Below are 11189 nucleotides of genomic sequence, written 5' to 3' on the forward strand. Positions count from 1 at the left end.
AAAGGTTTAATATATTTAATAAGTTTAATATGCCTGATCTACAGGAGGTAAAATCATAAATAGCAGCAAGTTGCTGTACGCTTTTAAACTGCTATCAGTAGTATGATTTCTATGTTTTTGAAGGGATGACAAAATACTATATGTTTTCCAATGCATAAAAATAAATTAGAATACACATTAAAGTGGTTTTGTTTATTCTGATTATTGATCAAATAAACCAAAGCTGTGTTTACTCCTGAAATTTTCTGCTATCGATATCCTTCAACCCTTGTGACTTGTAGATGCGCACTGTAGAGCTCGTTCAACTTTAACGTCACATCGTTTAATCGGATATGCAGAAGAATGTAGAAGAAAAAAGTGGAAAAGATCCATGCCACTCCTCAAAAAAAATAAAAAAATAAAAAATCTGCCCACCTTGCTTTTACCAAGCAAAACCTTCCCGCTCTCACACTGCCTCACTTCCTACGGCTGAAGATTTCATACAGACTGCAAAGCTTTATTCATGTTGAGCTAAAGGTTCAGCCGACCTTTGCACAATTTTGCCTCCAGCTACGTGGCGCTGTAAGCAGAAGCAGAAGCAGAAGCATTGTACTTTATGTGCATATTACAACCAAGCACATTGCTAAGGTTTTTGATCAAATGTTCTCCTTTTCTTTTCTTTTTTTAAAAAGCCTTCCACCAGGATTAAAAAAAAACAACAACTAGCGTCTGAACTGTTCGCTCATATTTGCTGACAGCAACATTTTTTAAGATATCTACCGCCGCTTGTGACGGCTGGTGCAGTCAGAGGACCTTGACATGATTAAGTGGATGGAGTGAGAGCAGCTGTGGAGGAATACCGGTGCTGTGTGTTAGAGAGAGAGAGAGAGGGGAAGTTAATATGGCTCGATAGCACTTAATTTGCAACCCAAACCAGCAAACAGAACCTCCCTAAGACAGGGAAGATTGAGATGCTCTGTCCTCAACCGCGAGCATGGAGAGGGGGGATCGTGTGGAAGAGGAGGTGATGGCAGCCATCAGGGAAGCTCACAGCAGATTGGATCGAAGAGGTGAAGATGAGGTTTGAGCTGCAGCAGCAGCAGCAGCAGCAGCAGAGGTGACCATGTGATGAAGCCACCGTGTATGACAGAGGACAGGGAGCAGGAGAGTGATGATAGGCCCTGCAATCCATTCTTTCAGTCCCATATGAAACTGTCTACCTTCTGGTGCTATGCTAACGTGCAGGCAGCAGATGTTTGCGTCAGAAAGATCCCAGTATTTACCACATGCTGCAAATGAAGTGTCTTGTGCTACAGTTTTTATTGTTGCTTTAAAGGAGTCTGAGATAGAAGTAAGCAGAACTTTAAGTTGTTGCAGATGTTCTCCAGATTATTCCTAGTTATTTATGGCAGTGAATTGGGGCCATTGCAGATAGAAAAGAAAAGGAGGAGGAGTAAATTTCCACCTAAAAACGTTCTAGGTAATTTCTGAGCTCCAAAAGTTGAACATTTGTTGGGGGAAGGGGGAAATCTGAAATTTTGAGAATAAAATTCAAAACTTTTTAACTTTTGAAATTCAAAAATCTTCTTTCCATAAATCCTGTGGAAAGCTTTTGCAGAAGAGTTGCTAGAGCAGCAAGTCTAAACTTAGAACTAAATCTTCACAAGGTTAATTAAAAAAGAGTTTGAAACTCAGACAAAAGTGCCAGAAATAATGAAGCAATAATATTAAAACTAATCTGCAAAAGGAATGTGATTTTTTTATTATTTTTGATGGTCAAAACTGAGAGAATATTTATAAATATTATGGCATAATTACATATTTATGCTGTATCTTCATACAATGACATCTTCAGATTGATTTCAGACGACCACCATCGCTTAAGCATTTATGATAGCGTGTTACAAAGAACATTATTGAGGCAGGATCCTTAAATGATGGTGAAATCAGTATGATGGTGTTGAAAAACGACTTTACGTAAAACAGTTGAAATGATACTTTTCTAGCTTCCTGTCGGCTGTGTTAACACTATTTGTATCTAAACAGGAAAAACAAGTTGAGGTTTGGTTAGTTTTATTGCTGTTCTCCTATAAGAGTGCTGCAGTCAAAATGTTTTCAACATTCCCAGTCAAAGCTCACACCTCTCCTCCTTTATTGGCAGCTCTTCATGGTGGACAACGCAGCCGATGACTGGAGGATAGCCATGACATATGAGCGCATCTTCTTCATCTGCCTGGAAATCCTGGTGTGCGCCATACACCCCATCCCAGGGAACTACACCTTCACCTGGACGGCCCGCCTGGCGTACTCCTATGTCCCGTCCAAGACGGACGCGGACGTGGACATCATCCTGTCCATCCCCATGTTTCTGAGGCTGTACCTCATCGCTCGGGTCATGCTGCTGCACAGCAAGCTCTTCACCGATGCCTCGTCCCGAAGCATCGGCGCCCTCAACAAGATTAACTTCAACACCCGCTTTGTGATGAAGACCCTCATGACCATCTGTCCTGGCACTGTGCTGCTGGTCTTCACCATCTCGCTCTGGATCATCGCTGCATGGACAGTGAGAGCTTGTGAGAGGTGCCCGGACCAGTTTTTCCCCGCTACGCCACGCTTCACAGCGTCAAGCATAGATAGAGGCGTAAAAATAGACCAAACACGTCTCAGCTCACTGTCTCTGAGCCCTAGGAGAGACGGCATTATGTCGTAGACTGAGCAGCAGAATGAATCTCTTTTCAGGTGAAAGTGAAACATTAGGTGTAAGGTAAAAACCTGTTATTGTTCTTTACAGGTACCATGATAACCAGGACATAACCAGCAATTTTCTTGGAGCCATGTGGTTGATCTCAATCACGTTTCTGACTATTGGATATGGGGATATGGTCCCACACACATACTGTGGAAAAGGAGTCTGCCTCCTGACGGGCATTATGGTCAGTGTACACTGGATGCTCATGACCTTTGTGGTATTTTTTTTTTTTTTTGCTCTGTTTGCTTATTGTTGTTAAAAATGTCAAATTTGCTAACAGCATAAATATACTTAGTTTTTCATCTGAGAGGAAAATGACTAAAACTCAGAAATCCTCATTTAGTTCGGTTCAGTTTATTTCAGTCGGTCAATTGAAATGAACAAATATAATCTCAAGGCATTTTACAAGATAAACAGGTTTTATACGTTAATGAATGTATGAACAATACATTCATTAACGTATAAATCCAGTTTGTTCTATGCTCAGTGTGAATACAATCAGATAATCACTCTACAAAACATTAAATCTTACCAAGTATTTTTTGTCTAGTTTTTAGTGCAAAATATCTTAAAGAAGACAAAACTGACTTACAAATCTTTTCTGCAATATGTAGATATTTGTCTTAAGTAAAATATATATATATATTTAATCAGATAACTTAAAATAATCTGCCAAGATGTTTTAATCATAACGATGTTATAAGACATTATTATAGCATCAAACTAGAACTTTTCCACCAATATTAAGGAATTATCGACTTTAAAAAAAAAACTCTTACTGAAACGTTACTTGTATGTTTGCTTTATTTCAAGTGCACTAGAAAGAAAACCAGAAATATTTCGTATGAATTTGTTTTTTTGTTTTGTTTTTTTGCAGTGTACTTAAAAACAAAAACAGAAAACCAGAGAGAGAATAAAGTGGTGAAGAGCAGTGGTCGATTTGTCCTCCAGCAGCCTAAGCCTGTAGCAGCGTGATTATCTAGATAGCTCAGTAAACCCTTTGCCTTTTTGAGCTTTATCAGAAAGTAACACTTACAGCTTAGTCAGAAGATTGAAAGTGAGAGCGTGTCTTGCTTCATGCAGAAAAACTGGGAAGTAGGTCCCTCATGTCCCCAGAGAAATGGCACAGAGCGACGTTAACACAGCTTGAGAAAGCAGTCACAGAGGTTATGGCTGTAATTGTTTTAACAAAGGAATCAGGCATGATCAGAGGGCTGACTGGAGCAAAAACATGGAGATATTTGTATTCATGAGGGCATAAAGTGACCCTGACCATCAATTCTGTAGAGAATGTCTTTGCCATGACTTGTCATTGGGTCTCCAGATTTATTTTCCACAGCATGAGGGTAAAAAAACAACAACAACAAAAAAGGTAGTCCAGCGTGTCTGTGTGTGTCTTTCCAGGGCGCCGGCTGCACTGCCTTGGTGGTGGCTGTGGTGGCGAAGAAACTGGAATTAACCAAAGCTGAAAAACATGTTCATAACTTCATGATGGATACCCAGTTAACAAAAAGAGTACGTCAGCTCTCCTCACAGAATCTCAGATGTTTCTCCACTGCGCTTGGTTTTATTTATTTATTTATTATTTTATTTTATTTTATTTTTTTTGCATTTGCAGGTGAAAAACACAGCTGCGAATGTTCTCAGGGAGACGTGGCTCATCTACAAGAACACCAAACTTGTGAGGAAGATGGACCACGCAAGAGTCAGGAAGCATCAGAGAAAATTCCTTCAAGCCATTCACCAGTAGGTCCTGCGCTCCTAAACTCGCCTATTATTAGGATGTTCATTTAATTCACAAAAAAAAAAAAAAAAAAAAAACCTGGAATCTGAATTGTTTGACACCTGTAGCAAAACATGTATGTGCTCATATATCAAAGAAGAATGTTACGGTTCACATGTAGCATGCTGGAAAAGTGTAAACATGCTGGGTTTGATCATGCATGCAGTTTAACCCAGCTGTTATATTTCATGAGTATGAATGCTCATTATGAAAGAAGCACAAAGACTAAAAGTGTGTTTACCTTAGAACATCGTTGCGTGTCAGGCGCGTGGTATCGATCCGTTTCTAGCTGCCATTGTGTCCCGTTGACTCCAGCGCATCTCTTTCTCGGTGAGTCAGATGTCAGGCTGACCTCAGGGCTGACACATCGGTGTTTCTGCTTCTCCGGTGGCCAGCCGGGCGCCTACCTGTCAGCTAGTCCTTTAGTGGGTCCCCAAGGACTTCCAACTTACTCCAAAACAGTATCGATTTTAGCCTCACCTCGCTGTTGTTTTTCCTCACGCTACAGTGCTCACCGACACTTCTGCTCCGTGTCCTTTATCTGTGGTCGCTGGAAATGGGCGCAGAGCTTTATCAAGAGAAATAACTACAGTGATTTTGTTAGTATGTGGCTTAATGTTTTTATTTAAGAAAAAAAAAAAAGCATCTGCTGTGTGCGCATTTGGCTTCTGTCTGTGGTTTTACTCTTGTTTATGGGTCTCTGTAGGATCTTGTGTGCAAGTTTAATTTGCTCATGAATTTTTTTAACATGCATTTGTGTTTTGAAAACATTTGAGTGGTTTATTATAGGCTCAGCTTTACTGCTGCTGCTTTTCCTCCGGCATCCAGATCAGCAGAGTTTCTGGCTGTTTATTTCTTATTCTCCAGCGGCGGTGTTATTTTATTCAGCCAATTTGCAGCGGTGATGACAGTGTCTCACGTCCACCTCCTGTTCTCCAGGGTTAGGGTTAGACAGTCCTGAAATGGGAATTGCCCAGAGCTGCAGCTTAATCTACAATAAACAACGCCCAACAGGGAAAAGTCACATCCAGCATTCAGTTCTGAGTTTAAAAACAAATACTCAGCATGTTGTCGGGCACACCTTTGTCTTATAAAGATTTTTTTTTTCTTCCTTTTGTGGTTTTGATTTAGAAGGTTCAAATGATTGAATTGGGATTTGAAGCCTATATGCTTTGCATCAGATACAAAGCCTTAACTGATATAATTATAGAAAAAGAATAACTTAGACATGTAAGATTGTCAGACAAATCACATCAACTGTCATCGTTTTTTTTTTTTTTTTTTTTACAGCTTTCAATACTGAAAGCAAATGATACGAGCTGTGAGCTGCTGCTAAATGGAGCCATAGATGCTTTTTGACAACGCCTTTGTGTCGTATTGCTTGAGGAATGTTTCTGGGATCGTGAACGCAATCGGGAAGGTTGATTTTATTTACTCTACTGCAACAAAGTAACAAGATTAGTACTGTTGGGGAAAATGAGATTAGATATAAAGTATGAGCACAGATGCAGCCACCAGAAAACAGTCTAAACAGTAAGAAACGATGATGTGTTTTCAAGATGATATGCAGCTAAGATGGGACGTTTAGATCTGCTCATTATTGACGTGGATGTCTGGTTTCTATTTAATATGCCCTTTTCTGAAATTTCTAAAAGATTATTCAGATAAGTGAGCTTGGATTCAGCTTGAATATTCTCCAATCCAAATGGGGTCAAAGATACAACCTGGCTAAAATACATACAAACACCCACATTAATGTCTGGAGTAGCAACCTGCCCACTGTTTAAGGACGATCCTCACATGCTATTCCAGACGTTTAATGATCATCTGTTTTATCCAATCCAAAAACACTTTTAACGTTAGGGATCATTTGCCAATTGGACCTCCCATTTCTGACCTGGTTTCATCTATCGACTCTTAATTCGAGGGGACGTTCAACTCAAATCAACTCAATTAGTTCTGAGCAGAGTCGCTGGGTTCAACTCTTAAACATGCATGGTGGTGGCAGCATCACGCTGAGGTGGCTATTTATGAACCGTTCTTGATAGGAAAAATACCCGACTTACATATCCTCGCAGATAAAAAGCGTAAATCTCTATGCGCTAAATACATTTGACTTTGAGAAAGGTCTGTTCAGATACCTCGTACTCAAATACCTCATCAAAGGCACAAAAATAATATGACGTTCATGTCGATGATGAGCAGATCTGCAAATGCGGACACATTGCAGTTCGTGGGTGAGGTGACATCGTAAGAGTTGATCACTCCAACCTGTACTAGCAGGGTTTTTTTTTTTTTTTTTCATCTGAATATGTTTATCTGATGTTGTAAAAATTCATCTGTCTACTTCATGTTTCCTTTTTTTTTCCTGTTTGTGTCGACACAATGCAATAGAGCTCGAAAGTAAGTCTTCGCCTTTAATGTAGATAGAGACCTGTTGTGTGCATGCCAACGAGAGCTTGTCCTTGAACCCGATGATGCTACTAAAAAAAATGGCACTCCCTCATTTGATAAGTGAAATTCATGCCTTCAAACGGATGCCTTTTGCATCACATTGAAGACGTCCGTGTTATTCAAGGCGCTGCACAGGACTTTAATCTAAAAAAAAAAAAAAAAAGGAAAATAGAATTGAAAACACAAAGAAGTACAACTTTTTAACATGCCTACTGCATATTCTGAACACATCCACAGATCCATGTCATGTGAATTTCAGTTATCAGTGATGGGGGGTGTTTTTCTTTCCATTTCTGCATGGATGTGATGACCTCTGACCTTTAATCAGAAAGCTACTGATTAAACTCCAATCAACTGTGCTTTCACATACCGAAGGATGACAGCTAGCGCTCCCCATCAAGGCAGACCTGCTGATTTATAATTTATGAAATCCCTAGAAGACTTGTTACATGCAGCGGAGCCGTCGTGCTCATATAGAGCAGGGCTTGTGGGGGCTGGGGGGGGTCATCTTTCGGCGAGTGGAACCATTATTACGCCTGTTACAGCATTTGCAGCCGCATTTTCCTCCATTCCTCCGTTTGACGACTCAGTAGCACACACCCAAGCTGTTAACCAGCGCAGTAACAAGGACATTCGTCAGTCATACAAGGGTAATTAGGAGCGCTTGCAGCAGAGAGTGTCTAAATACTGCCGAGGGTGTTCGGATCAGACATGGTCAGTATACAAACAAATGTCTTACACCAGGTTTTAGACCATTACGGCTGAGAATTGGAGTGTCCCCATGCAACCTCAAAGTCCCCCTCCAAGGGATTACCATTCATTTTCATCCTCAAGGTTGAAGTGGGAATCATAGCAGGAAGCAGGATAGTGCTTGTTAGTTCAGAGATCATTGAACTGAAGACACAGCGAGCGACCTGTGAGGAAGGTCAGACTCCGAGCAATCCCATTTGCTCTGAAGAGACTCAACAGTGACCGCCAGCGTGACGCTGTCAAACAGAAACCAGGCTGCCGCTAATGACTGAGTAACTGGCTCATACCAACACAATCTTTGGAAACTAGACAGTATTTACAAAATTTCAGATTTAAACTTATCTAGGAGGATTTTTTTATTATTATTATTATTATTTTTTACAGCACTGCATATAAAGTCTTGAGTCAAAGCTTGTTTTTGTATGTTTTACTTTTAAGGAGTGAAGCTTTCATGGAATCTCTTCAGATGTGCTTTTTCTCTGGAGTTGCTCTTTGTATCTGACCATTTTCTGAGGAATGTTTTGCTTTTAAAGTTAGTTAAATCCCTGAATAACACAAATCTTCCTAAGACTCAAACCAGTTTACACATAAAACTTAGCGAAAAAAAATATGTATTTTAAAAGGGATCATCTTTAAAGGATGAGACGTTCATAATTTTTTGGCTGATCTTCAATCACTGTTTGGTAAAGCTTTGATCTGCCAATAGTTATTGAAAAATATTTTTTCTAACCACCATGCAGAAAGTTGTCATAGTAAAAAGGAATTAATTATTTATAAATTCAAAATGATTACTTAGTTTATATTTTTAGCCATTTTCAGCTGCTTATTTTGGCAACTAGCGACATTTTTGCCACCATTTCTTGTCGACATACAGTGGACAAAATGTGTGTGAAAAAGCATCAAAAGTCCAAAAGTAAAACTTTAAAAATATCTTTGGAAAACCTGGGGAACCAATAATCAAGACATTTTTAAGGAATAGTTGGTTACTTGGAAGCAAAACAAGAAATGAAACATAATTTAGAGCTCTTGTGCAGTACTGCGCATCTTCTCATCAAATTGCTTTTTATTCATAAAACAATTACATCCAATCTAGATATAGGTTCTTAATCTACACAAGTGAAAGAAATTGTATTTATTCAGTCATGTGGTCAAATGTCTTACTTCAGAAGTGGCGGTCATGACAGAGAAAGAGAGTCAGGGCAGCAGCACTAACTGAGATTGCCTTGAAAGATTTAGTGTGGCGTTGAAAAGCTTAGCGTAGCCGTTTTCCCCTGATGAATAGCAAGCAGATTTAGAGTGCTCATTTAAAAGGAGAACGCCCTGAGAGGACTGATTGACCGAGGTGGGGAAAAAAAAGACTGAATTTAACTTTTCTTCATTCTGACCTTGAACTGCTTTGTTCTCAAAGCTCTCCAACTACTGTGAAATCTTTATTTCCATTTAACACAAAAAAACATTGCATCTCTTTAAACCTCACTGAAACTGCCTTCTTTGTTTGTTTAGTTATGTTTTTTAATAAATAAAGCGGAAGGAGGAGGAATCCTTCTGGACTCAGTTGTGAGGATATTAACTCGCTGTTGCAGGTTTCTTTTTGGCTCCTGTGGCGCCCTCTGCTGGCCAAACGTATTATGTTTGCTCCACATGTGTCTATTAGCAAACGTTAAAATTGCCCTCCAAAACCATTGATAGATTTAATCCAATAATCAGACCATTTTTCTCCCATGTATTTCTTGATTCTAGTTCACTTTTGAGTTTCAAATTATTATTGTAATGGTAATAATTTGAGTTTTGCTCAATGCAAGCAAAGCTGTGGGTTTTGAGAGATTTCTAAATCAATATTCCAGATATTAGATCTCAAAAGCAATTTGTGTCTTTGCCTATTATGATTCAGATGAAAAAGATGAATTGATATCTTGAATCCATGTTTAGTTGACACACTGCAGGAGAAAGTTGTGGCTTTTGGGCCCCATGAGAATGGAAATGAAGAGTCTTCAGTGGCCTAATTAAACAGGCAGCGTGATTCCTCAGGCAATATGTCTGCAGTGAATACATTAACTTCTATCACTTTTGTTCGGCTTTTTCTTTTGTGGTAAAAAAAAAATAAAATCAAGCTTAGGTTGCAGTTTATATTTCATCAGGTAAATACCACAAAAACTTAAGCCTTTTTAAATAGTAAAATTACGATGCTTTTGAGGTTTTCTAAGTCAATATTGAAAATTCTGTAAAAAGAACAATGACACACAAGGGTTTTGTTATTTTGCAGTAAATTAACAAGCATTAAAGTGTCTTTAAAAAGTATTTATATCTCCTGAACCTTGTTATATTTGGTCACATTACAACACAAACATCAATGTATTTTCACGGAATTTGATGTGACACACAAACAAATTGGTTCATAATTGTAAACCAAAAGGAAAAATGTTCTTGTTTTTATTATTATTATTATTATTATTATTATTATTATTATTATTATTATTATTATTATTATTATTATTGTCACTAATACAAATCTGAAAAGTGAGATATGCATTTGTATTTATTCCATTTTACCCTGATGCCCCTAATTAAAATCCAGTTCAACCAATTACTTTCATAAGTCGCTTAGCAAATTAGCCAGTAGGGCCCGCCTGAGTTTAATTTGTGAAGATTTTGTTAGAGGAAATTATTAGCATTAGTGGTTTAAAACAAGACTGGGATATAAAACAATATTCCAAGGCTTTAACATGTTATAAAATATTCTTGAGTGGATCTTCTGACAACATGATGCATTGCAAACTTACTAGGAAACAGAACCAGGAGGCTCGGGGTAATTCTGGAGGCACTGCAGAGATGCACTGCTCAGGTGGGAGAATCTCTAGACTGGACAAACTGTGCACATACTTGTGCACTTTTCAAATATGTCCTTTTCTGGAAGGGTGATAAAAACAAAGTCATAAACAGGCTAGCTTAGTTTTCCACGAGTTATGTAGGGGACACAATAAAAAAAGAAGGAATCTGTTGAAGAAGGTTTTCTAGATAAGGTCAATTTTTACTATCTGGACTTATAATTTCAAGGTTTGACCTGAAAATGAAGCAAAGTATTAAACAAAGTGTTAAATCACGGGGTCTGATAAAATTTGAAAATTGTGTATAATTTTTTTTTCTAGCACTTCCCAATTATTCACCACTTTGTGTTGGTTAATCCCATAAAATCCCATTACAATATACTAACGTTTCCTACTGTAATGTGCAAAAATGAGCAACAATTGAAGGGGTATGACTACGTATAGAGACAGTCTTCTGTTTCCATCCATAAGCACGGATGCTGTTGGCTTACTGAGAAAGACACATAAAGCGACAACAGAAGACCTTCCCCGTGTTTTTAACAATACCACATCAGGACATGAGTGTTTGTACACAACACAGACACTCTGAGATCCCTTCCTTCCCTTTTGTGTGAAAATTGGTCGAGGATGCAGAGCTGATCTCGCTCTC

General features: G+C 38.7%; 1 protein-coding gene across 2 annotated transcripts in view; it reads left to right on the forward strand.

The window, feature by feature from the left end:
* The window catches only part of kcnn2 (potassium calcium-activated channel subfamily N member 2), a 35713-nt gene that overhangs the window by 16106 nt on the left and 8418 nt on the right, over positions 1-11189 (forward strand). Inside the window, exons 3-7 of one of the 2 annotated variants that reach the window (XM_015050281.1) lie at positions 2141-2559; positions 2771-2912; positions 4133-4243; positions 4347-4474; positions 6906-6914. In XM_015050281.1, the coding sequence (XP_014905767.1) occupies positions 2141-2559; positions 2771-2912; positions 4133-4243; positions 4347-4474; positions 6906-6914 (809 nt within the window). The remainder of the gene's footprint in view (positions 1-2140; positions 2560-2770; positions 2913-4132; positions 4244-4346; positions 4475-6905; positions 6915-11189) is intronic. The other variant, XM_015050282.1, reaches the window with a different exon arrangement.

The sequence above is a fragment of the Poecilia latipinna genome, unplaced genomic scaffold (genome assembly GCF_001443285.1).
Source record: "Poecilia latipinna isolate Pla-1442-1.1 unplaced genomic scaffold, P_latipinna-1.0 Scaffold982, whole genome shotgun sequence".
Taxonomy (NCBI): domain Eukaryota; kingdom Metazoa; phylum Chordata; class Actinopteri; order Cyprinodontiformes; family Poeciliidae; genus Poecilia; species Poecilia latipinna.